Genomic DNA, 25,973 nt, shown 5'->3' with positions numbered 1-25,973 from the left:
ACACAGGCACCCCAGAAGGGGCAGGTGACCCGGAACGCAGGTGTCCCTGGTCCACGGGAACAGTCCAGGGGCCACAGCTCTATGCCCTCGGCTCAGCCGGCCACCGTGCGGACTCAGGGAACGTCCTGCCCCAAACCATCACCATGGCAGCAGGCTTAGTGAGGGTTCTCTCATTCCCTCTGGCAGAGAGAAGATGGCCCATCCAGTAGACTGTCTAAAGTAACTGATTTGAAGCCCGTGTTTAAGATTACACAGCAGAGGGGCGCCTGGGTGGCCAAGCTGGCTAAGCGTCTGACTTCGGCTCAGGTCATAATTTCACAGTTTGTGAGTTTGAGCCCCACGTTGGGCTCTGTGCTGACAGCTCCAAGCCTGAAGCCTATTTCGGATTCTGTGTGTGTCTCTCTCTGCCCCCCTGCCCCCATTTGTGCTTATCTCTGTCTCTCAAAAGTAAATAAAATGTTAAAAAAAATTTTTTTAAGATTACGCAGCAGAAACTCAGTGCTTGCTGGCCATTACTCCATCTCTGTGTCCCTGGCGAGATCCCGTGCCTCCCGGCTCCTGGGGACCTGACCAGGAATCCACGTCAGCTCACCCAGAGAGTGTGGTCCTCACACACGCACACCAACCCCGGGTGGCCCATCTGGGCACCTTGCAGCCCGTCAGGCCTTGGACATGGAGGCTGGTACCTGGAACTTCCTCCCGGGCCAGTGACTGGGTGGAGTTTTGCACACCCACCCCGGCTCATACCTCCTGCACCGCTGCCGGCAGATTATCCACGTGCAATGTGGAGAAGTCAGACTTCTGCGGCATCTGGAACCCCCCCCCCACCACCCTTAGGAAAGGGAGGCAAGCATTCACGGTTTTCATGGCCAACTTGGCATTTAGGTCGTCAACCGGTTTATAACACTCATAGTTCCGAATGTTCTGGAATATTGTTAGATCTTCCATAATACTTTTAAAATGTTAAAATCCAGCCATTATCAAACACAAAATAACCTACAAGAGGAACTGTCCCCGTGGCACCATCCGGGACCTGTGGGCACAGGCATGGGCTCCCCTCATTCACTAACCCCGACATGCACATCCCGCACTTGCTTCCTCGGGTCCGGGCCACCAGGGGAAGCAGCCTGCCTCAGCGGTGCCACGTTCCCCTGACTGTGTCTATGGCTGCAGGTTAGTGGGGCTCCAGTCAGGACTTTCTCTCCCAGCTCCCACTCCGACCTGGCTGCCAGGCGTGACACAGATGCGAAGCCGTATCCCCCGAAAAAAGGAAAAAACTGGCCAAGAGCTGCACCCCCGAAACTGCGGTCGGAGCCAGCAAAGGCCTCCTTTGACACCAAACATTTCTTGAGGAAGGAACAGCTGACCATGACATTGAACGGCTAATAGGTCTCAGATGGGTTCAAACTGGTGGAGCAAAGTCTCTTTAGACTCAAATGCCAATGCGTGTGGCTTTGCAGTTAGTTAGTTGCTTTAATTCGTGCTGGAGTCGTGTGCGCCTGCAAACCCCCTAAAGCCCCACTGGCCCGACATGCGGGCTCGGGAAAGTCACTCCTCTCACACCTCCGTTTCCTTATCTATGTGGACCTAACGATAAATCCTGTCTTGTAGGGTCGTTCAGACGATAAAACAGTGCACACGGGAAGTGGTAGAGCCGTGCCAGGCTCTACACCCTGATTAATTGCCTGCCGTTAGCTTTACTCAAGCCCTTCTGAAAGATTGTAAGACGGCAAATATTTCCTAACAAAATTTAATAGTCATTAAATGAGAATGGAGTCATGATGGCTAGCAGTACAGGTGTGCCAGCCCCGAGGTCAAGTGCTTCCCAGCTGAGGCTGTCAGCCTCCCTGCTCTCTTCACAGCTCCGACGCCCCACGCAGGAGCGGCCGCACCTCTACCTTCGAAGAGGCCTGGGCAAAACCCCTCAAAATAAAAACGGTCTTGTCACTGACACATGGAGATCTGCGTAGTAAGTCAGAGTCGGTGGGGCAGCGCACCGCTGCAAAGCGGCCAGTCTGCCTCGGCTCCCGCTCTCCTGGGCGGCCCCCGACCCCCGGGGCCTCGGACATGCCAGAAGTCTTCCCGCAGCCTCCGCCTCCCCAGGCACCTGCTTGCTCTTGAAACTCACCATCTTTCCTACCGATGCCTCAAGGCAAAGCAACAGACTCACATCTGATGCCTTCATTTGTGATAAAGTGTCTCTGGATGGGAATTGCCCACAAGCAACCCTTCCCTGTGGCGTGTGTGCTTGGGGGTGACAGAAGGCGTGTGGGTAACCAGGAGGGGTCTCTGAGGCCACAGGGGCTGTGCAGAGAGGTAGGGAAGCCTTTAGGCTCTTGATGACGCGTGACTGTCCCCTGTGCCTTCGGCACCCCTCTCTGCGGTTGGGCGGTCCTGTCTTATTCCAGCACCTTCTCATCACACTCTGCTTCCGAGTCTTTGGATAGGATTCTCATCTGCATTCTCCACCGTAAAAATGCAAAACCCACAACGCATCTAGAGGAGATAAAAGAAATCAAGGCTCTCCGGTTAAGTTTATGATTCCAATTTACACGAGTGGTCAGTATTCATTCAGACAAGTTGTGATGGACGAATGCGTTAAGAGTGCACACGTCCTTCGGAAGGAAGGGACAAATATTACACCAAGCACCAAATACTACAAAGAAAGACTAGAAAGAAAACCTCACAACGAATCACTTGTGGGTGAAGTTCTCACAGGCAAAAAGGGATCTGGGAGGTAGAAAGATCTGGTTTGGTTCCGCTGCCATGGGGTAAAAATTGCACAGACAGCGACATCTACCACGACGCCCCCTTGCGGCTCCGGGCTGGCATGTCCCCACTGAGCGCTGGTGTGACTTGTGGTGAGATTCTCCAGGCTCATCAGTCATGGTGGCGAATGCCCCAGGGCAGAGAGAACCAGATGGACCGGGTTGGGGGGGGGGGGACCAGGTAGCACCAGGAAGGCGTTCCTGCTTCTGAGCTCGGTGAAGGTCGCGTCACAAAGGAGCTTCAGGGCCATTTTAGCCCAACACCCCAGGAGCTTGTTGAGGGGCTAGGAGCGAGCTATTCTAGAGGCTCAGGGACAGAAAGATTCTCCTTCTTGGGGCTCTGCGGTGGTGCCATGAGGAAGAGCTCTGGAGGCACTGGCTCATGCCTCAAGTTTCCCCCCCGGGGACCCGTGGAAGGACGGGTGTCTCCATCATGGCGGGAACTCAAAATGGCGGCCCATTCCCCTCTCTTCAGGTTTTCAGGTCCCTCTGGAAATGAAAACACAGCTGTTACCTTCTTTAGCCCGTCAAGCCGGCCTCCAGTGCCAAGACTGAGTGGGCACCTGCATTTTGTCACAACTGGCCCATGGGGCGGTCCCCAGCATCAGTGGGGACAAGGTTGGCCTCCGCGAGGCGGTCCCTGATTGAGTCCTTCCTCTAGTTTCCCGTGCCTCCCCCAGCCCCGGCTTCGTGCTCCGGAGTCCTGGTTTGAGTCAGAGCAGTTACGATTTACTCCCCAAGGACAGAACTTAGTGGATAAGAGAGAAGATGACCCAGGGGCAGACCCGTCAGCTGATGAAGGGGCCGGTTCCATGGTCACGGAAGGCCCGTGCGCCATGTTCGAGGAAACAGACAAAAAGGCAGGCCCTCTAGAAAGCCTCCCTTGGGGAAGGAAGACTCTTGTGGATCATCCGCCTCCCCAGGACCTCTGAAGACATTTGCAAAAGGGTGTGTCACATACTGGCCCCCAGTGGCCCCGAGGCAGCTGGTGACTACAGAGTCTCAGGCCTCAAGGGAACTATCAGCCACCATCCACCCATTGCTGGTGAAACTGCTCACCTGGGGCCAGGGAGGGAGGGAGCTCTCTGGAACGCCCTCCCAGGGAGCCGCATGGCCGGCACCAGTGTTTCCCATCAAACTCGCCAGGACCCTCACCCTACACCCCCTGATCAGATCCTCCGGAAAAGGGGCCTGGGGGTACTCCGTGTGCACAAACAGCCAGGGAGAGTCCCGCACCCCCACAGTGGAGGTCCCAGCGGCGTGTGCTGGGACTGAAGTCACTAGCTCCGGGGGCCTCACCCGGGTCCCCTCATTGTAATGAAGGGATGGTCCGAGGACCTGCCGCCCAAGACGGCGCTGAGGGAACCCGGCCCAGCCATCGCCCGGTGCGCTGGTTAGAAGGTCCCAGACTTTAGAATCTCGTCCGCTTAGGAGGCAGCCCCCCTCCACAGCTTGAAGACAGGGACTGGGCTTCCTGGACTTGTGCCCGTTTTGACCTTGACTTTCCTGATTCCTCGCTCGGTCACATGGACCGTCTGTCCCTGGATGCAGCTGCGTGGAGGGAGCGCCTCTGTGGCTCTGTGGGCGACTGTCCCTCCCCCGCCCTCCACCCCCCACACCCACAGGGCCCTCCGCACCCTGAGGTCCCGTCACCGGCCTCGAGGCCACTGCAGCCAGGGGACTGCTCTTGAAAACCAAAGTCTGTCCTCTGGCTTCCAAAGAGGTTGATGGGTTTGGGCTGAATTCTGTGCTTAAGAATGTGACATGTCCCAGAGATAAGCAGCGGGCCAGTCTGTCTAAGATGAGGGCCAGCGGACATTTCCAGAAAAGGCCTATTGTCCTCGCAATGAGCCGGCCCTGGATGGAGAGTCACTGGTACCTGCGGACAATGCCCAGTACGCCACAGCAGGACCCGCAGTCAAGCCAGGCCTCAGCCTGCACGGGGGCAAGTCTATGCAGCCTCTCCTTGAAAAGCAAAACTTCCTCGGGCACCTGCAGGGCTCAGTCGGGTGAGCATCCGACTCTTGGTTTCTACTCAGGTCATGATCTCACGGTGGATCGAGCCCTGGATGGGGGTGTGTGCTGAGTGTGGAGCCTGCTGGGGGGGTCGGGGGGGGGCAGGATGGTGACTGCTTATGAGGCTCAGTTCAGGGAGTGAAAACATTCCGGATCTTGGAACATCCGGGTGCCGGCCGCACAGCCCTCTGGAGAGGCTGGATACGGCTGGAATGTCCTCTTTAAAATGGTTGATTTTATGCCACATAAATTTGGCCTTCATTTTAAAAACAAAAGGAAAGGGGTGCCTGGGTGGCTCAGTTGGTTAAGCGTCCGACTTTCGCTTGGGTCATGATCTCGCGGTTCGTGCGTTCGGGCCCCGCGTCGGGCTCTGTGCTGACTGCCAGCTCAGAGCCTGGGGCCTGTTTCAGTCTGTGACTCCCTCTCTCTCTGACCCTCCTCTGCTTATGCTGTCTCTCTCTCTGTCTCCTAGAAATAAACATTTAAAAAAAAAAAAAAAGGAAAATCTCAAGTCCTTTGAAGCTACTCTAAGGCGTGAAAAACGCAGGCTCTAAGCAGGAGGTCAAGTCCACAAATGCTTGCTGAGTGCCCACAAGGTAGAAAGAAGGCTGTTCTGTTGAGGTTTCTGTGTGGCCGGGTCCCCCCACGCCTCCCCCCTGCTCCCCCAGGGCTGGATGTCCCTCCCTCCTCCCGCCCTCCCCGGTCCTGCCAAGCCAGCCTCACTGACCTGCCCCCCTCTTCCGGCACCCGCCTCCAGGGAGGCTGCCCCAAAGTGCAAAGCTGTGTGCCCCCCCCCCCACCTCGCCCTGAGATCATAGACTCTCCAGCCCATCCCAGGCTCTCGGCAAGGTCCAAACTCTTCAGTGGGCACTGGGGGCCTGCAGACTCACACCCTCGCCCGCTGTCTGCACCTTGTCCGTGCTCTACTCCTTGCACACGTGCTCACTGGCCTCATCTCCACCCCAGGGGCTCTTCGTCGGCCACCCGTCCCCTATCCCCCACTCAGTGGAGGAAGTTTGTCCTTGGCCTTTCTGCCTCGGCCCCCCTTGTGTGTCCCTGCCCCACCAGGGCCACGCCCTCACAGAGTCTTGCCCGTGGGAGCAGCCACGTCCAACCCTCAGAGGCCACGGAGCCCTGCGTGCTGAACACACGCCAGGCGCTGGCTCCCTGGATCCGCACAGCAGCGCTGGGGCCGCAGGAAGGGACGCTGGCGGCCAGGGACGGGCCGGCGCGAGCTGCACCCACCTCCATCTGCTCATGAATCCAGTCCAGGAAGGAGGTGATGCGTGTGTAGACGCCCGGCTTGTTCACGTCAGCACAGCCGATGCCAAAGCTTGTCGCCCCCACCAGCTTCCACGCCCTCCTCTCCTGACACACCAGCGGCCCCCCGCTGTCCCCCTAGATGTCGAGGAGAAAGGCGCTGCCATGCGTGTCCCTTGTCTCAGCACCAGGACCCCCCACTCTGTATCTCAAACTCAGCTTCACAATGGCTCCACATTGCACCCCCAGCCTCCGAGAAGGGACGCAGGCACTCCCAACCTTGGGGTCCCCGGTGCCCCCCTGCCAGATGTTGGATGTGCTGAGCCGTGAAGGTCAAGGCAGCTCAGAGGGAGGGTCTGCCTGTGGGGGCTGGGCTCAAACAGGGTTGGAGTCTTACCAGCTGTGGCTTCGTAGGCCCAGATTCACGGGTTCCCGCCTTCCTGTCGCCCCCGCCACCCCTCCCCCCGCAAACTCTGAGAGCCAGGGCGGGGGCCAGGAGCACCCAGGAGACCCCTCCCGCCATGGGCAGCCGGGCAGAGTGGGAGCGTTGGGCACACTAGGCCCGCGGCCAGGAAAGGGAGTGGTATCTTGAGCAAACTTCTTCCCAGCGCCCTGCAAATTTGCTTTTGAGTCAATCACGGGGAAAGGCGGGCAGTGGCCTTTCCCACAGGCCAGGTCACCGTTCCAGAGCCTCGCCCGCCACCGTGGCCCCTGGCGGTGACCAGGGGCCCCTACCTGGCAGCTGTCCACACCGCCCTTCAGGTAGCCGGCACAGAGCATGGAGGGGGAGATGATGCCGCCGTACACGTCCCTGTGGTTGCACACCTTGTTGGAGATTAAGGGCACCGCTGCGTGGTTGAGGACCGGGGAGGCGTCGCCTGCGGCGGAGCAGGGGCAGGGAGCGCGTGAGGGGCCCCGCCCGGAATCCGAGGGCACGCGCCGGGGCGGGGTGAGGGGCTCGCCACCACTAGGGGCTGCTCCTGGAGGTGGATGGATGGCTTGTGGGCTGTGGCAAGCTCCCTGAGGAGGGGGCCGTGCAGCCCCATTGATCCACACCAGGGCCACTCACTTCCCCAAAGTGGCCAGTGCGGGAGGGGGGGCAGCAGTAGCCAGCATGGACAGCCCCCCAGGGCCCACCTCGGGCCAAGCACTCGACCCATGCCGGCCCGTTCGGTCCTCAGAGCCATCCGGGCTACAGAAGGGAAACCGAGGCCCGTGGAGATCTCCCGCACAGTCTGTGGGCAGAACCTGGATGTGGTCAGTGGAAAAGTGTCCTCCCAAAGACTTCCACTTCCCAACCCTGGGGACCCATGTCCATGTCACCTTCCATGGCAAAAGGGCCCTGAGATAGAGACATGATCCTGGGCGGCCTGGGGCAGCTCTGGATGTCACCACGAGCCTTAAAAGGGTCAGAGGGGAAGATTCGATGGTGTGGAGCAGAGATCAGACAGGAGGGAGACCGGCCGGGGCACTGCCAGCGGCCGGGGTGGGGAGAGGGGTCCCTGGTCCTGGAAAAGGCCAGGGAGCCCGCTCTCTTCAGAACCTCTGGCGGCCCCTGAGACGCTCCGGGACTCCTGGCCTCCCTGAATGTAAGATAATACACTCGTGGGTTTAAAGCCACTAAGTTTGGACTTCCTGCTGCCACAAGAGGAAATGGTGCATCTGCCCTTGGACCAGCCTCACCACCCACCCCAAGGATCAACACCCTGTCACTTAACCCGTTTGTCAACCCGTTGTCTTTATGCTTCATGGGCTTACAACAGGGGACACGCCTTGATTCCCGCGTCCCCAGCACATGTCAGCAAGTGAACGGTGCAGCCTGAGCTCCTCAAACCACATTGTAAGTGTCCTCTGAGTGTGAATTATACCCTGTTTTCTGCACAGGCTTCCTCAATCCACCCACACAGCCACCTGCATGGGGACCACCGGCCAGAGCCAGGGCTGAGATGGGCACCCTGCCCTGCTCGCCCCACAGGATCTAGCAAAGTAGTGAAATAATCTGACACTGCGAGTTATGAGAAATGATACGACCAGGGTTGTTGGGGGAGCGGGAATGCACCAGACTCCCCCCACCTGGTCGTGGGTGCTCAGCTCCCCCACACCCTCCTCGCCCTCAAGACAACCACAAAAACAGTTCCGCGCTGAGGGGCTGCTGGGAGCAGACGGCATCTCACCGAGACATCCGGCCCAGCACCTGGGACATGGTGACACCGAGCTCAGCGTGCCTGTGGAAGAAGCTTCTAATACGAGCGAGAGGAAGTAACAAGCTGCACAGAGGACATGCTGTGCACGGCAGATCCAGGTGGGCTCTGGTGTGCCTGGGGCATTCAGGGGGGCGTAGACCCAACCAACGAGCCTCTGGAGGAAAATACTGAACTTCCTATATTGGGATGGATTGCACCCACCCAAAAAAAAAACCCAGGTTCACCTGCGATCCTAGAATGTGCCCTTATTTGGAGTAGGGTCTTTGCCGATGTAGTTAAGGTAAGAATCTCAAAATCTGGGGTGCTTGGGGGCCTCAGTTTGTTAAGCGTCTGACTTCGGCTCAGGTCATGATCTCACGGTTCGTGGGTTCGAGCCCCGCGTCGGGCTCTGTGCTGACAGTTCAGAGCTTGGAATCTGCTTTGGATTCTGTGTCTCCCTGTCTTTCTGCCCCTCACCTGCTCATGCTCTGTCTCTCTCTGTCTCTCAAAAATAAATAAATGTAAAAACACTTTTTAAAAAAATCTCAAAATGAGATCACCCTGGATTTAGGGTGACTTATAGAGAAAGGGGAGAGATCTGAGCCGCGGGGTAGGAGGGCACATGAAGTCCACCAGCCGAGGGAGGCCATGGATGGCTGGGGCACTGAATGCCGGGGAAGAGGCTGGGGACATGCTCTTCGCCCCCAGAGCTTCCAGAAGGGACCAACCCTGTGACACTTCGATGGCAGAGCTCCGGAGCTGAGAGACAATGAGACTCTGGTATTAAAGGCCCCCAGGAAACCCACAAGCTTCCTGCCAGAAGGAAGGCAATTGGTGGAAAACCTCCGGGGGAGTGAGCACACGTGTGCCCCCCAGTGACGGAGAGGGCGGGTTCCAGAGGCGTGCGCTGCTCTTACTATGACTACTTCCGTTAGGAGTACAGCGGGATGGTTCCGTATGCCTGCTTCCTCTGCTTGAGGGAAGTAACACATCTTCCAAAGTCCTCACTGGTCACAAACACCTGTCTTCCGAATAGACCCCGGGAGGGGTTCTCTATGGGGTCCTTGTGTGCTTGGGGTGGGGGGAAGCGGAGGAAGGAGACCCCCGGTGGTTTGGGGAAGGTCTCCGGACGAGGGGTGTCTGCCGTTCTCCTTTCTGATCCGTTCCTCTCCTGACTAAGGCTGCCCTTTCACGCCCCACGGCAAACGGAACCGTGACTCTGACCCACAGCTGCTCTGCGGAGAGCGTGTGCCCAGCGGGCAACCCACACCCCCTGCCCGGGATGTGTGAGCCTCCCTCGGGGACGCTGTCCTGAGACACTGAGGAGCATGCAGTCAGGGGCATCCACCTCGGCCTCGCCGCTCTGGGCTCCCTGGACTCGGAAACCTCGATTCCGGATGACTAACCTCCGTCCTCCGTGGCCCCCCATCCCGACGTCCAGCACATTTTTCCGTCGGGGAACTGTTCTTCGGAGTTGGGAAGACAGACGGGCTGGATCATCTCTGTTCCAAGGGGAAACAACGGCCTTGAACTCGGCTGGAGCACTAGCCCAAGAAAACAATGAATCTCCCCGGCGTCTGCCCCTTCGAGGAGCTCAAACGGTCTCCCAGAGAAAGGTCAAGGCCTCGGTCATTTGAAAGCTACCAGCTCAGAGCAGGGACCTCTTCCCGCCAGAGCCGTAAAGCTTGAGACAAGCCTACACCGTGGCACCGTGAGTGAGTCTGGACCCGGGGCTGGCATCTCTTCTGTCAAGGGCCACACAGTAAATACCTGGGGCTTTGTGGCCCCGTGGTCTCTGCCATAACTGCTCCAATCTGCCACCAACGCATCTGCTCGTGTGCCACTGAAGCTTTATTTGCAAAAACAGCCAAAGGGGTCAGCTTTGGCCCCGGGGCCCTGGCTTGCCCACTCCTGGTGTGGACCACGGGCACGTTGCCTTACGAAACATCCCTCCATTAGTATTCCTGTCCCTCCGGACACTTCTGGAGGCAAGAAGTTTCCCCGTCCCTGCGGGCTACGTCTCATGAGCTGTCTGCCAGAGACGGCATCGCCGCTGCGGGGACGCTGATGTGCGAGTACGCTCTGACACGCTCTGGATTTTTCTGCAGAGGACGGTGGTGGAAAGGCAGAGAAATAATAAGCGTGCTCGTTAACTTTCATTAAAAGGTGTCGGGGCTCCTGGGGGCTCAGTCGGTTAGACGTCTGACCCTTGATGTCGGCTCAGGTCATGATCCCTCGGGTCATGAGTTCGAGCCCCGAGTTGGGCTCTGAGCTGACAGTGCAGAGCCTGCGGGGGATTCTCTCTCTCCCTCTCTCTCTCCACCCCTCTCCTGCTCACACACTCTCTCTTTCTCTCAAAATAAATAAATAAACTTAAAAAAAACAAAAAAGAAAAAACACAGTAAAAGGCATTGGCACCTCATCTTTTGTAACCAAGTGTCACCAGTGATAAGAAACAAGCACCACTTTACAGGGTCTCTGTTTCTCCAGAAACACTTGTTTCAAGAGTTACATGGAGCATTGGATGTGCCGTGTGACAAGCACACTACGGTGCTTCAGGTCAAAGCTGTCACTGGTCTTGTGCCCTGACCCCATGCACAAGGGGCCCCGTTGACCGTCCCTCTGCCCGTGTCCCGGGCTGCTGTAGGCTGGGGAGGGGGAGGGGGCTTTGATTTATTTAGGAGCAGAGTAGGCTCACAATCCTTCCTTTGCCTGTGCCAGAGCTTTGAGCTTTCTATCCTGTTTGGCGTCTCTGGCATTTTGGTACCTTCCAGAGGCCAGGACTCGCTATTTCCCACCGAGAAACGTGGCCTGCTGAACGTGGCCGCTGGCTGGGAGAGAACGCTTCTGAGTCCCTCCGGGAGCTGAAGGTGCCCAGTGTCTTCTGGCTCGTAAAGAAATGGCTGCGGGGACGATCGCCCTACAGCCACTGGCTGACCTGGGAAGTCCACGACTCAGACACTGGGCAGAGGTATGGCCCTGGCAGGGACCCTACCCCAACCAGCTCCAGGACAGGGAACAGCTCTTTGTCCCCACGGGCCAGAGACCCCCTTCTACCGCCTGGAGGTACCAGGTAGCCTGGGCTGGGGAAGCCCCTTTCACCTCCAGGCACCACCAGCAGGAAGCAAGTGGCACCGGTGGGAGCCCCAGTGATACCAGATGAACTGAGTTGCCTGAAGTAGAACCACATAGTCTCAAAATCAAATGCCCTCGGAAGCACAGCCTATAAGGTAGGCATGTTATGCACAGTGACCCAGGGTCACCTCCTGCTAAAGCCGAAGACGGATATGGACCCAGCGGCTCCTCACACAGTAGCCCAGCGTCCGGGATGCTATGGGACCGGACTCATTATACCAAGAACCAGGCGAGTCACCGCTCCGGTGAGAGCAGATGATAAACCGACGCCGGCCAAAAACGAATCAGCCAGCGGAATTACCCGGCACGGATGCCAAGGCGGCTGTCGTAAAGATGCTTCAGCGGACAATTCAGACAATCTGGAGACGCAGGCGAGCAACAGGAAGACAGAGGGACGGGACGTACCGTTGAAGGTGAGGGGCCCGGCCAGCTTCATGAGCGCGATGTCGTTGCCCAGCCTCTTGGGCTTGTACTTGCTGTGGTAGATGATTTTCTCCACCAGGTGGGAAGGGGCCGGACTGTCGAGCAGGGAGACCAGACCCACCTGGATGGTCCACGACTTGGGGACGTACAGGCTGCAATGAGACGTCAGGGAGGGGAAGCGAGAAAGCCCCCAACACTCTAACCCGCGGACCTCAACCGTCAGAGACCCTGTGCCAGGCGGGTGGTGGATGCGGCGGCTCCCGCCTCCCCCGCGTACGCTGACCGCACCCCTGCCCCGAACAGGTTCAGGTGCCCCCGGTGCACTCCATCGACAGGCCTGGGGGCTTCTCGACATTTGAGGCTGTGCCGGGTCTGTCGGGGCCCATTTGCCGTCAGACAGCAGCCAAACCAGCGCAAGGCAAAGACAAACAAAACCAAACAAGCGGGCAGAGAACAAGCTGCATGTGGGAGCCTCCCTGTGGCTTTGTCCCGGCGCTGCCCCCCCCCTCACTGCCTCCCGCCCCTTGGCCACCCTGCGTCCCCGGGAGTGCGGCCGGGAGGCTGGCGCCATCTCCCCGCATGAGAGCTTCCTTCCGGTGCCTTCTCCCCCCCCACCCCCCGGTCAGAGCTGCGGGCCTGAAAGCCTCAGAATGAGCTCGGAGTCACAGCCCACGGCCACAGCGGGTGTCCAGGGTGACAGGGTCCTTCCACTGGATGTTACCTGTGACTCTCTGGTCTGTTTGCCAGTTTCTGGACCCACTGCTGAGCCCTGACATCTGCCCAGTCTAGACGGGGATCTGCGGGCAGTGAGGCCCACGCCCGGGAGACCAAGGGCACACTCACTCATAGACACACATGCCCAGGGGGCCAAGGCACATTCACTCGTAGACACAGACGCCCAGGGAGCTAGGGTACACTCACTCATAGATGCACACATCCCAGAGGCCAGGGGCACACTTACTCATAGACACACACCTCCGGGGGGCCAGGACACACTCACCCATAGACACACATCCGGGGGGGGCAGGGCACACTCACTCGTAGACACATACACCTGGGGGGTCCAGGGCACACTCACCTGTAGACACACACGCCCGGGGGGCCAGGGCACACTCACTCATAGACACACATGCCCAGGGGACCAGGGCACACTCACCTGTAGACACACACACCCAGGGGGCCAGGGCACACTCCCTCGTAGACACACATACCCGGGGGGTCCAGGGCACACTCCTCGTAGACACACACGCCCAGGAGCCCAGGGCACACTCACTCGTAGACACACATGCCCGGGAGCCCAGGGCACACTCGCTCGTAGACACACATACCCGGGGGGTCCAGGGCACACTCCTCGTAGACACACACACCCGGGGGGTCCAGGGCACACTCCTCGTAGACACACACGCCCAGGAGCCCAGGGCACACTCACTTGTAGACACACACGCCCGGGAGCCCAGGGCACACTTACTCGTAGACGCAGTGGGCGGCGGTGACCACCCACACGGGCGTGATGACAGAGCCGCCACACAAGTGGTAGCCCTGGAACTGAAGGCTGGCCTGCCACGGCCACTGCGCCAGCGAGGACATGTTTCCTCCCACGATGCGCGCACTGTAGCCTGTTCTCAGACCGCAGGCTGCGGAGACAGAATGGGGCTCGGGGTTGATCCCACAGACCTTCCTGGGGAAACTGGTGTCACATCCACAGATCCCCCCCCGACATCTGCCACCCTCGTAGAGCTCACAGCTGAGAGAGAGCGGGAGGGGAGAAGAGGAGCAGGTCCCGGGACGTAGGGGGCAGTGGGCAGGGCCGGTGTGGACGGCGCCCCTCTGGGTGACGCCCACGAGCCCGCTGTGACCACTGCTCCCTGGGAGCGTGGGAGCCAGGCTTCTGGGGCGCTCTCCTCAGAAGTGCAGGGTGGCCTGCACGGCCCCGACTTCTCCAGACCCCACCCCGCGGGGCAAACCCTCCCGCTGCCAGCAGCAAAGAGCCCGGGGCACTGAGCAGCCGCGCAGGCTTTTCCCTTTGGCGGGAAGGGGCGTGGGGAGACGACCGTGGCCCCGTCTGTTGCTGAGAAGATGCTCTGGGCTGCCTCCCCCGCCTCCAACAGGCGACAGGGGCCAGCACTGCCCTCCTCCTCCATCAGGTGGGGTCCAAGTGTTCCCACGCGGCACCTGGGAGTGGGGCCCCGGGCAATCTGCGGAGGGGAGGGGGACAGGAGTCTGTGAGCCGTCTCCACGACTGAGAACACTTACCCGTGCACTTCAAGGTGACCACGTGACCCGAGGCACACCCTTCCCTGAGGAGGAAAAGAGCAGGTTTCCGGTGAAGGCCCAGAGGTCTGTGAAACGAGCCCTTTTGCAGACTTCATCTTGGAGTAAAAGAAAAATGAACTCTATTCCCCTCCCCTTGAACACAGATCACAGTTTTAGTCCACGACACGAGCGTGAGGTCACACAGTCACCCTGAAACACGCGGCTACCATGAAGGATTGTGCGTGCGACAGGGCCATGAGCATTTCTGAGCTTTGCAGCTGGTGATTGGAGATGCGGAGGAGCGTGTCATACAGTCGTGCGCCTGCGTCGTGTGGTGGATTTGACCCCGGTGTCTTTTGGGCCCCGGAGGACACCAAGGGCCCTTTGGACGGCGTGGCAGCCTCTCCCGTCACAAAGTCCTTGCAGCCGGGCCACCCTGCTCCCCAGAACAGCTGTGATTGCTCCGGAAATGACACGCGCTCGCCCTCGCGTGGGCGGGAGCGGGGTCACATCCAGCCGCGTCCCTTTGTGACTCCCCTGCCTTCCGAGCCCGAGTCCGGTCATGCAATCATGCAAGGAAAAAGGAGAGTCACCAGAATGAGGTTTTAGGACACAAGGGATCAGATGTCCCCACGAATCGCATGTGGGTCCCAGGGGGACTGTGAACTATGCAATGACAGGCTGACCAGCTGTCGCTTCCCAGAGCAGAGGACACGCTCCTGGGATTGACGTGCCCAGAAGAGCATATGGAGATGCCCGACCGTGGAGGCAGGGGACCTGGCGGGGACCCGCTGGGCGTCGGGCACCCGTCACGTAAGGGTATCTTATTTTACCTTCCCCACGAGATGCTGGGGAAACATGGAATAGAAACGGGGAGCGTTAAGTACTTCGCAGACGGATGATACGTGTCTGTCTTAGTCTTTTTCTTTCTCGTTTCCTTGTCCCCCATCCTGTCCCGCACACACACCCGTGCCCCTCCCCACCTCCCTCTGCCGGGCGTCTCCGCCTGGTTCCGATGGGCCCATCCAGTCTAGCCGAGGTGGCCAAGCAGACAGCAGCACCGCCTGGCGCCTACCTCACGTACACCGAGTGGTGTAGAGCGGTCACTTTGTCATCAGGCAGGAGGTGATTGATGGAAGCGAAGTCTTCTCGCAGCTGCTCCTCCAGCAGGCCCACCCTGAGGGCGTCTGAACTCACGTAGCTGCAAGCACATCGGGAACGCAGACCTGACGCGTGAATTCCCTCGGCATCAGATTCCCCGGTGCTCGACTCAGGAAGCCACATGTGTCGTGGGCGGCGTCACCCCCGCCTCCAACACCAAACCATCAGCAGCTTCCTTTGTCGGCTTGGGAAGGCATTCGAGACCTTGCATAGTCTGGGACCGCGCACGCTCCTGGCCCCCACCCCGCGGCCCCTCCGCCCCCGCAGGCCCAGGGCACAGGGCGGGGAGGGCCGCGTCCTGATGTAGCCGGGTAGCCTGAAGCAAGCCCGAGAGCTCCTGAGAGCGGAGCAGAGAACTGAGCGGGGTCTTTCCAGGAGGGCCCCGGAGCGGGGGTGCCTCGCCCCCAAGAGTAATAGATAGGGGAGAGCGAAAGCCAGAGCTGGTGTGGCTCCCACCGGAGAGAGAGGAACATGGAAGGAAAAGGCTCATGGAGGCCCAGGACCAGCAGACGTTTCAAGTATCGGGAAAGGGGTCTTCGGAGGCAGTGGTAAAGAAGGCACTATTTTAAAGACTCAAGTTCTGGGACGAGGGTGGTCAGTGACCGGCAGCCTCCCCTCTCTCATGGCATGAGCGCTGGCTCGCCCCGCTCCCTGGCACACCAGGGTGTCATACAGAGTTGCATCGGGTCATGGAAGTGCCGCGGGGGGCGGCAGTGTGTGTGCGGTACAGGGTTCCGTGGGGCGCGGGCTCTGAGGACAATCAGTGCTGTCGCCGCCACCCCCCCCCCGGGATCGGTCACACAACCACTAACAGGACAGGCGCTGGGCCCTGGGCCCCAAGACGGCACAGAGAGCCCGATGCGGGCGGGCTGGCCACGGCAGGGTGGGGGACGCAAGGGGACCACGCCGGGAACCCCATAAACCATGTGGCCTCCAGGAGGTGGGGACCGCAGGCCGCCAGCTCTCCGAGGGCGACACTGTGAGCCAGGCTCGCTCCTACGCGCTCCGAGGCCGCCGGAACCTGACATGACCCTTAAAAGCAGCCACGACTGTTCTCCCGATTTCCGAGGCCCAAGTCAGGGAACTGGGTGCAGGATGGGGGGATTCGAACCCAGGCGATCCGGCTCAGCGGTACCCCCTGTTTCTTTCATCACAGGCAGCTGACACAGGACACATCCCAGCAGAGAAGGGCAAAGGGGGGCTTTCGGAGGGAAGTAGGGAGAAAAAACAAGAAGGGAACAGAAGTGCCTCTGGGAACTGAAGCCCCGGGAAGAGAAGGGAAGGACGGGCTTGTAGGGAAGGAAACGGGCCGCGTTGAGAGGCAGCCGGGGGAAACGGCGTTGGCTGCGTGTCGTCTGGGGGGGCTCATGAAAGGTGGGCAGGACTCTCCCCCCTGGGCAGACAGGGGTTTCTGGGTCCTTCTGCACAGCTGAGGGAGGCCGTGGGGCTCAGGGGAAGGGGTGGAGCTCTGGGATGGGGAAGCAGGGGCGCCGGGAAGGGGGAGGGATGGCCCCCCCCCCCGTGAGTCCTGGAAAGGTCCATGCAGGGAACAGAAATGCCCGCGGAGGCTTTCAGCTGTTTGCAGTAATGGTGGTGCTGTTGGTGGTATGTGAGTGCGTGTGTGCGTGAGTGTGTGTGTGCGTGTGTGTGTGTGACTTAGTGTGTGTGTGATGTGGTGTTTGTGTGTGCACAGGTACCTGATGTGCTGTGTGTGATATAGTATGTATGCATGTTTGTGTGTGGTGTACGTGTGTGTGCAGGTATGTGTGTAGGGGTGATGTGTGGCAAACATGGCGTGTGTGTGCATGTGTATATGTATGTGTATGTAGAGTGTATGCTGTGTGTACGTGTGTGCTGTGTCCATTTTGTGTACACTATGTGTTTAAATATGTGGTGTGCATGTGGGTGTGGTGTGTATGCCAGTGTATGTGTGTATTTATGTGTGTATGTGTGCGCATATGTGTATATAGCATGTGCTGTGTGTGCCTCTGTGTGTGTGCATGTGTGTGGTGTATGCAGGTATGTGTGAATGTATGTGTGCGGTGTGTTCGTGTGTATATGTGTGTGTATGCTTGGGGGGTATGTATATATGTCGTGTGGTGTGTGTGCATGTGTGTGCACATGTGTATGTGTATATGTGAATGGTGTGTGCATGTGTGTGTTTATATGGGAATGGTGTGTGTGCATGTGTGTATTTGTGAATGGTGTCTGCATATGTGTGTGTATGTGCGTGTATGTGTGTATGTGAATGGTGTGTGTGCTTGTATGTGGTGTGTGCAGATATGTGTGAATGTATGTGTGTGGTGTGTTCATGTGTATATGTGTGCGTATGTGTGGGGGGTATGTGTGCCTGTGTGCTGTGTGTGTATGTATGTGTATATGTCTTGTGGTGTGTGTGCATATGTGTATGTGTGTGCAGTGCATGTTTGTGTATATGTGAATGGTGTGTGCGTGTGTGCATATGTGTATGTGTGCGCGCACATGCGTGTATGTGTATATGTGAGTGGTGTGTGCACGTATGTGTGTGCACGTGTGTGCATGTGTGTGGTGTATGCAGGTATGTGTGAATGTATGTGTGTGGTGTGTTTGTGTGTAATGTGTGCATATGCATGGGGGGTAGGTGTGCCCATGTGCAGTGTGTGTGTTTATGCATATATGTCGTGTGCATGTCTGCGTATGTGTGAATTGTGTGTGCGTGTGTTTGTGTGTGTGCACATGCGTGTATGTGTATATGTAAATGGTGTGTGCGTGCGCGTGTGTGTACGTGTGCGTGCCCGTGTGTGATGATCACTGCACTGAGTGCGTGGTCTCAGTGCGCACACCTGTGGCCTGCGGTTGCCGTGGGGACGCAGCCTCCTCCCTGCACTGTCACCGCCATCAAAGGCTCTACCCGCCAGCAATGCTCCGTCCGTTACCTTGGAAACCCCAGCTGGGCACAGGCGACGTTAGCGTGGTGACCCCTCCAGTCGTCAGAGCACACGGTCCTCCAGGCAGCAGCCGTGAACACCTGGAGCGCCGCGTGGCGGCCACTCACGCGCACTGGCCGGCGCGGGAAGAGCCGTCCGTTAGCGGCCAGCGGGCCTGGGCCCGCGGTGGAGACCTCTGTGCAGCCGGCTCGGGTCCCTCCTCTGCCGCCTCCGCCCTGCCCCTCCCCCCGCCCACGGCACGTCCCCCCGAGGGCATGCCTGGCCCCCCAGCTCCCTTCTTACTGCTCCTTTGTCCCCCCGGCTGCGTCTCAGCCCCAGATCTCAGCCCCCCTGTCCCAGCTCAGCAAGCCCTGGGGAAGAATGCCTGTTAGATCCCAGTTAAGGCTGAGCCCCGACAGTGGCACGGACCCGGACCCACCTCCCAGATGGGGAAGGTCGGGGCTGAGTGGCGCTTCCACGGGGAAGAGCGTGGCCTTACCGCAGCGGTACTCATCCTCCGCGTCCCTGCAGTCCGAGACCCCGTCGCATCGAGCCGTCAGCTCAATGCACTTGAAAGATGAGCGACACCTGTACTTTCCAGAGCAGTCGAAGTGGACTGAGGAAAGGAGAAGACAGGTGTGTCAAGGAAGAGCTTCTTCAGTCCACAACACGGACAACCGGCCACCGGCCACCGGCCACGTGGCCTTGAGCTTGGCCATCAATAATGAAACCTGCACTGAAATTGCAGCCGGTTTCCCTCAGCCCAGTTTCTGTTCCAAATTCTCGAGGGCGGGGCTGCTGCACCACCCTCGTCTCACTATGTGGCCTGGAGCCACAATGTGGGGGCTCAAGGTCAAGAGAGAAAGGGCCTGGCTGCCGGCCTACGGGCTGAGCCCTCTGAGCAAGGAGCTCCAGGGAGGACCCCGTGGCCCCCAGTCTACCGGACAAGAAGAAAGGGGGCCGCGGACCACACCATCGAGCAGGCGGGCCGGCGATTTGAAAGAGCAAATGAGATAGTGTTCCCTATCAGAGCCCATCCAAGTGGCTCACTGTCTCAAAAGCCACATGAACCTGATTTTAAAAATAGCAGGTACGCCCGGCCCGCCATGAATGGCCCCCTTGTCTTCTCCTCTCGGCCCGCACCCCTCCTGCCCGCGGGATTCCATTTCATCAGCCGCCTTTCGACACTTCTAACTGGGCAGGCTCCTTGGTGACAAAGCCCCGAGCGTGGCCAGCAGCCCCTGCTGGGCCCCAGGCTGGCTTCACACTCATGCAGGCAACTAAAACTCAAAGTCAGCAAACCCAAAAGACGTTTGCCTCCAGTAATTAAGGCTGAGTGGCGTGAGTTGGGGGCGGGGGCCTCGGGGGGACTCATCAAAGTTTAAATGCCTGAATAGGCATTTGAGAGCCTGCTAAATAATGAATCGTACTCACTGCCCAGACCAATGGCCAGTGCTAATATCAGCGCAATGATCCCGATGACGATGATTGGAAAGAACTTCAGTGGCAGGAGGGACAGTATCTGTGCGGCAACAGCATCCGCGTCTGAAAAATCGAAAGTTGGGGCCAGAGCAGGAAGCCACAGAGCAGAGGATTTCAGTAAAATAAAACTTAAAATTTAGCTGTCTACTCCCCCTCCCCCGAGAGCAGAGAATGTTCCGGCCCAAAGCAAGTGGCCACCTACCCCGGGACACTTTGTCCAGAGGCTCGGCCCCACGCTCTCCACCCTCAGCCCAGTTGTGTCCATCGTGGGTTAGGGGACGGCGTTAGGGCTGAATTGTGCACCCCTCAGCCCCGGCTGTGTTGAAGCTGAACCCCTATTACCTCCGAATATCGTCTTATTTGGAGATGGAGTTTTTACAGGAGGTCATCAAATTAAAACAAAGTCGGGGCAACTGGGGGCTCAATCGGTTAAGCATCCAGCTCTCAGTTTTAGCTCAGGTCACGATCTCACGGTTTTTTGGGTTAGAGCCCCGAATCGGGCTCTGTGCTGACAGTGCGGAGCCGGCTTGGGATTCTCTCTCTCTCTCTCTCTCTCTCTCTCTCTCTGTGCCTCCCCAGCTCACACTGTCTCTGTCTCTCTCCAAATAAATAAAAAAGTGTTTACAAATGAAAATAAAATTGTGTGGGTCTAATCTAATCTGACTGGTGTCCTTTGAAAGGGGGACGTTTGAACACAGAAGCAGACATGCACAGAAGGAAAGGGTGTGAAGACGCACAGGCAGGGCCCCATGGGAAAATCCAGGCAGAGATTGGGGCGATGAACCTACAAGCCAAGGAGCCCCAAAGATTACCAGCAAACACAGAAGCCGGGAAGAAGCAAGGAAGTTTTCCCCATGAGGTTCAGAGAGAGCACATCCCTGCCCCCCCACCCCCTGCTGCAGACTTCTGGTCCCCAGAACTGTGAGACCACAGACCTCTGTCCTTTTTTTTTTTTTTTTTTATTTATTTTTTAGAGAGAGAGAGAGAGAGCATGAGCAGGGGGAGGGTCAGAGAGAGAGGGAGACACAGAATCTGAACCAGGCTCCAGGCTCCAAGCTGTCAGCACAGAGCCCGACACGGGGCTCGAACCCACAAACTGTGAGATCATGACCTGAGCCGAAGTCGGACGCTTAACTGACTGAGCCACCCAGGTGCCCCTAGACTCTGTCCTTTTAACCCACCTGGTTTGTGTGCCTTGTCTCCACAGCTGTAGGAAACGAGTGCAGAGGGGAATGGAGCCTGAGTCCCCAGAACAGTTTCCCCAGAGAAGACGGTGATGTTTCAAACCCAAACAGGGGACTTAGAAGGCAGGGGGAGCTGGGACCTCTGAGAGGGTCACCAGATGATGACCATCTCTCTGAGGATGCTGGCAGAGCAAGTGGCCTTAGGAGACGGAGAGCAGGGAGCAGGCTTAACACACGGGGGAAAGCGTGGGCAGGTCTGCTTGAAGTCCTTTATAAAAGCCTCTGGGCTTCGTGATGTGATGCAGACCCCCTAGGTATGTGGCGTATACCTGGGCTGTTCCATGTCACCCGCATGGGACTTGGTGGCCAAGAGTAACGGACTCAAACAGAATGCACACGCTGTTGTGTGGGGAGTAATAAAGTCCTCTGTGTCGGATCCAGGAGTCTCTTGTTTCCCGCCAGCGTCCAGCAAACTGGGCAGCCTGACTTGTTAGCTTGCAGACCCCAGACGGCCCCAGTTCTTGCCCAAAGAACCAGGCAGATTGGATGGAAAAGAAGATGCTCTCTACAAGCGTTAATGATGCCAAAAGCTCAAGCCTCTGAGTGACCAGGTGGATTTCCATCAGCGCCTGGCGCCTTTACTCCAAAGAGAACGGGCCACTTCATGTGAACAATCTCACCAATCCTGAAAACACACCTATGCCCGAGTGGTCCCCACTTAAACTGGGGGAGGGGCGAGTGCAGAAAGGGGAGACAGCCTTCCTCACGGCACACGGCTACTCGCGACAGTCCCTTGCTCTCTCTCCCTAGTCTGGGAGATGTTGAGCCGAGGGATCTTCCACGGAAAAGCCACAAGGATCTCCCCCTGCCTGTCTTTCGACACCCACGGCATCACTCTCTGGCAATAAAGAGCGTGCTCATAAAATGGTCAATGTCATTCTAGGCTGCCTCAAAAAAGAACTTAAAGACAAAAATGGGGAGGAAGAGGTGGGAAAGGAGGAGAGGGAGAGGAAAGTAAGAGAAGGAATGGGAAGAAGAAAGAAATGGAGGGGAGTGAAGAGAGATACACACTTCGTGGCTTGAAGGATACAGAGCAAGGGGGTGGGGGCAGAGGGCAAGGTCTTTGTTTTGGCCGCAACGAGCAGGCGGTTTTGCTCTGCAGCCGTGCTCTCAGAGCCTGGACAGACACCCGGCGCAGTGGCCCTTGATCAATACAGCAGACCCTTGAACAATGTGGGCTTGAACTGCGTGTGGAGTGGGTTTTTTTTTTTAATGTTTTATTTATTTCTGAGAGAGAGAGAGAGAGAGAGCAGAGGAGGGTCAGAGAGAGATGGAGACACAGACTCCAAAGCAGCTCCAGGCTCTGAGCTGTCAGCACAGAGCCCGATGCGGGGCTCGAACCCATGAACCATGAGATCATGACCTGAGCCAAAGTTGGACACTTAACCGACTGAGCCCCCGGGGCACCCCATGTGCATGGAGTTTTTATAGGACAGTGACTTCAGTGTATTTTCTCTTCCTTATGATTTTCCTAAATCACACTTCCTCTTCTTGAGCTTACTTTATTGTAAGAACACAGTGTATAATACACGTAACATACAAAATACTTGTTAAGTGAGTGTTTATGTGATCAGTAAGGCTTTTCTGGTCAACGGTAGGCTATCGGTAGTCAAGTCTTGGGGGAACCAAAAGTTATACGTGGATTTTTGACCTTCCAGGGAGCCAGCCACCTAATCCCGCCCCTGTGCTGTTCAACAGTCAACTGTGTCAGTAAACTGAATGGATGAATGGATGAATGACATCGTGATAATGGAGGCTGTCTCATCTCCGCAGGGGAGATCAATTCCTTTCAGGGCAACCCATCTGTGGTCTCCAGTTAGTAGAGCAGACTTCCCCCCAACCCCTTCTCACCCCCAGAAGCCTGCACCAAATTACTAAGCCCTTACTGAGCGCCCCCTCTCCATTTACACTTTAAAAACCAGGAGGGGGGCGCCTGGGTGGCTTAGTCGGTTAAGCGTCTGACTTTCGCTTGGGTCATGATCTCGCGGTTCGTGGGTTCGAGCCCCGCGTCGGGCTCTGTGCTGACTGCCAGCTCGGAGCCTGGAGCCTGTTTCGGAGTCTGTGACTCCTTCTCTCTCTGACCCTCTCCTGCTCACGCTGTCTCTCTCTCTCTCTCTCCTAGAAATAAATAAGACATTAAAAGAAAATTTAAAAAAAAAGTTGGATGTGACTGTCCCCTGTGTACATTGCAAATGTCCGGTACCTGTGGTCCCNTGTGCTGACTGCCAGCTCAGAGCCTGGAGGCTGTTTCAGAGTCTGTGACTCCCTCTCTCTCTGACCCTCCCCTGCTCACGCTGTCTCTCTCTCTCTCCTAGAAATAAATAAAACATTAAAAAATAATTTTAAAAAAATAATAAAATAAAAACCAGGAGGAACCCCAAGAATGACCTCTTACCCTTCCGGTTATTCTGTGTCTAAGAGTTAGATTTAGGAAATTTGTCCGCATTGGAGATTCAAAGATTACTGTTCATTTAGAACTCTTGTATCTGTTCACGTTTCCCCCTTTACAGTCCCCTCGCCGTGGTGCTCTGTGGGCAGTACCGGGGCCCGGCTCCCCTCCTTGCTCTGTCTTTGAGAGCATGCTGGGAATAAAAACCAAAATGCAGAGCACCTCTCCAGAGAAGAAATGCAAATCATCAAAAAGCATGAACAAAAACCTTCAATCTCTCTGGAAATCTGAGAAAGTGCAAATTAAATGTAACTGCATATCAACCGGGCAATATTTATTATTACTGTTGTTACTATTATTAATTATTATTATCATTATATCCCCACTGCCGTCCAAAGTGAAAAGAATGGGCCTCTGCTTACAATCAATAAGCATATACATTGTGTAACTTTTGAGAGTTCAAGTTGGAAATATGAACCAAAGGGCTTAAACACGGATGGAATTTTTGACATAGTAAAACCACTTCCAAGATTTTATCTTGAGATGTCATCCTTGATGTACACAAATTTCTACCAACATGGACACTTAAAGAGGCAGCGTGTGTAATACTGATGCATGGGAAACAGCCTGAATGTGCCTCAGAAGGAATTGGTGACAGAACGTAGGGAGTTAGTTACACGATAGGGAAAGGGGATTGGCGAACGTCTACTGTAAAAGGCCAGATACTAAATATTTTAAACTTTAGGTACCACATAGTGTCTGTTGCAGCTACTCAACTCTACTATGGCACGAAGGCAGCCATAGACAAAAGGTGAATAAATGCATGTGTTCCAATAAAACTTTATTTATAAAAACAAGTAGCAGGCCAGATTTGGTCCATGGGCCATAGCTTGCCAACACCTAAAGAATATTTAGTTATTTAGTGCCATGGAAAGAAGAACAAAATATTGTTTCGTTTGGGGCGGGGGGAGCCTTCAAAATTGCATATGTCACTCAAAAATAAGCAGAGGTGACCATGTATAGTGTTATTCATGCTCATACTATGCATTCTATAAAAATATTAGAAACACTTGTATGTCAAATGATGATTTTAAAAAACATGTAAATTAAACATCTACTTGATGGGATGTTGGGATGTTATAAACAAAAGACATTTAGAAAAACCAAGTCACACATGGAAAAACACCTGACTATAGCCGTACTGTGCACGAATGTGTACTCATCAGCAAGGACAGGAAGAGAACGAAGGCAGACATGATATATTGTGGGGAATCAGGTGATATGGTATTTTTTAAGCTTATATTTTTGCTAACTTTTTGAGCTGTATTTTTTTTTTTTTTTTTTGAGCTGTATTTTTAAACCTGTCCTACCTTCCATCTTCTCCACCACCTCCCAACCACAATTGTCCAGAAGGTTTAAAACGAATCATTAGGGCAGCCACCACTCCATGCTTTCTGGAACCTCAGCCAGAGCCCCCGGCGACCCCCTTTCCAGTCCCAGAGGTCAGCACCCCTGGCAGCACCCAGGACCAGTGAGCCACGGCTCAGTGGCAAGTCCTGCGTTTGTGACCTCTTTTCAAAACAGCTCTCCTTCCTTGTTGCTCAGAGCGGCTCCTGTCTCCTGCAGTTGGGTTCTTATCTGGGCATCGAATACCTGCAACAATGCCCAGCTTATTTTAAGTTTCTCGGAAGAGCTGGTGAGCCCTGGTTCTCAGGACTTTCTATGGGGGGGCACGGGGGGAGGCTCAAGAATTTCCTGGCAGGACTTGACCCCCAACTCCCAGGGGCAACTGGAGCCTCAGTTTCTGAAAACCTCCATCCAGAGAATAGAAACTTCTCTCTCCGGGAGCTGGTAAGGGCTGAACAAGGGGACGCCCTCTCTAATGCCCCCCTCTGGCATTCTGTAACCCCCTCTGGGTTCTGTAAACCCAGGGAAACACAACCATCCAGCTTGTGGGTGTGAGAAATCCTGGTGGGGTATGTCCCCACAGGGAGGCTCTGGGGACACTTCCCCAGAAATCACACCTGGTTCCACCTACCTGGTGCAACAGGGCTTATTTTCAAATCGTCAAGTCCAAAAAGCGATCTGAAGGAGAAGGGGGCCTCAGCCGCGGGTGGGTCATTTTCCCCCATGGTGACTATTTCAGGACCTCTGAGATTCGGCTCCACGTCCGCCTCCACCTCCTTCGCCAGGAAGAGCAAAAAGCGTTTGCTTCCCTGTTTATAGTTTTAGCATCAAATGCATCTTTGACAAGTTAAATCTTTGAAATCTAACCGTCCACATAATGTACATTCAGTACCTGATTAATCAAAACTATTTGTCCAATGAGAACACATTTTTTCCCTAAGCCACAGCAGGTAACAGAGAAACTTCCAGTTTGTGAAAAACTATGAACTTAATTCCACTAAAATAATGACTTTCTCATCATGTATTTGACCAATCTTTAAATCAACTGACTAGCCATCTTTAGAGATATGTCATTTTATGAGTTAGAAATTACTGCACCAGTATTTTTCAGGAGACAAATCACTTTCAAAGCACTTTCCTTCTCTTGTCTTTGTTCTTTGTCCCATGTAAACCCAACCCTTTGCCAGTGCCTGTGGGACACCTCTCATAAACACAACCAAGTTTTTTATACTCACATAATGTCCGCACCCCAAAAATGTAGATGGCACTGGGGAAGGGACACTCACCCACCGTACTTGTAGTTTCCTGTAAACACAGCCCTTTCCCGGCTCACGCGAACATGACCT

At 56.2% G+C, this 25,973-nt stretch overlaps 1 protein-coding gene across 2 annotated transcripts; it reads right to left on the bottom strand.

Moving 5' to 3' along the window:
* Positions 1 to 2,529: 2,529 nt before the first annotated feature.
* On the bottom strand, positions 2,530 to 25,367 carry TMPRSS3 (transmembrane serine protease 3). 2 transcript variants are annotated; one of them, XM_039245479.1, is made up of 13 exons: positions 25,259 to 25,367; positions 19,540 to 19,650; positions 18,605 to 18,721; positions 18,115 to 18,238; positions 15,114 to 15,239; positions 14,039 to 14,082; positions 13,254 to 13,419; positions 11,768 to 11,937; positions 9,634 to 9,729; positions 8,705 to 8,707; positions 6,780 to 6,922; positions 6,030 to 6,182; positions 2,530 to 3,257 (listed from the first exon to the last, which is right to left on the bottom strand). In XM_039245479.1, exons 1-13 carry the CDS (start codon positions 25,350 to 25,352, stop codon positions 3,240 to 3,242), a joined length of 1,365 nt encoding a protein of 454 aa, XP_039101410.1. In that variant the 5' UTR covers positions 25,353 to 25,367; the 3' UTR covers positions 2,530 to 3,239. The 2 variants fall into 2 exon arrangements, with proteins under 2 accessions (XP_039101410.1, XP_039101409.1); XM_039245478.1 differs by lacking the exon at positions 8,705 to 8,707.
* Between the last annotated feature and the right edge of the window lie 606 nt (positions 25,368 to 25,973).

The sequence above is a fragment of the Hyaena hyaena genome, unplaced genomic scaffold (genome assembly GCF_003009895.1).
Source record: "Hyaena hyaena isolate Hyena2069 unplaced genomic scaffold, ASM300989v1 scaffold_254, whole genome shotgun sequence".
Taxonomy (NCBI): Eukaryota; Metazoa; Chordata; class Mammalia; order Carnivora; family Hyaenidae; genus Hyaena; species Hyaena hyaena.
Note: the sequence above shows the minus strand (reverse complement) of the source record. Positions and strands in the feature narration are given on the sequence as shown.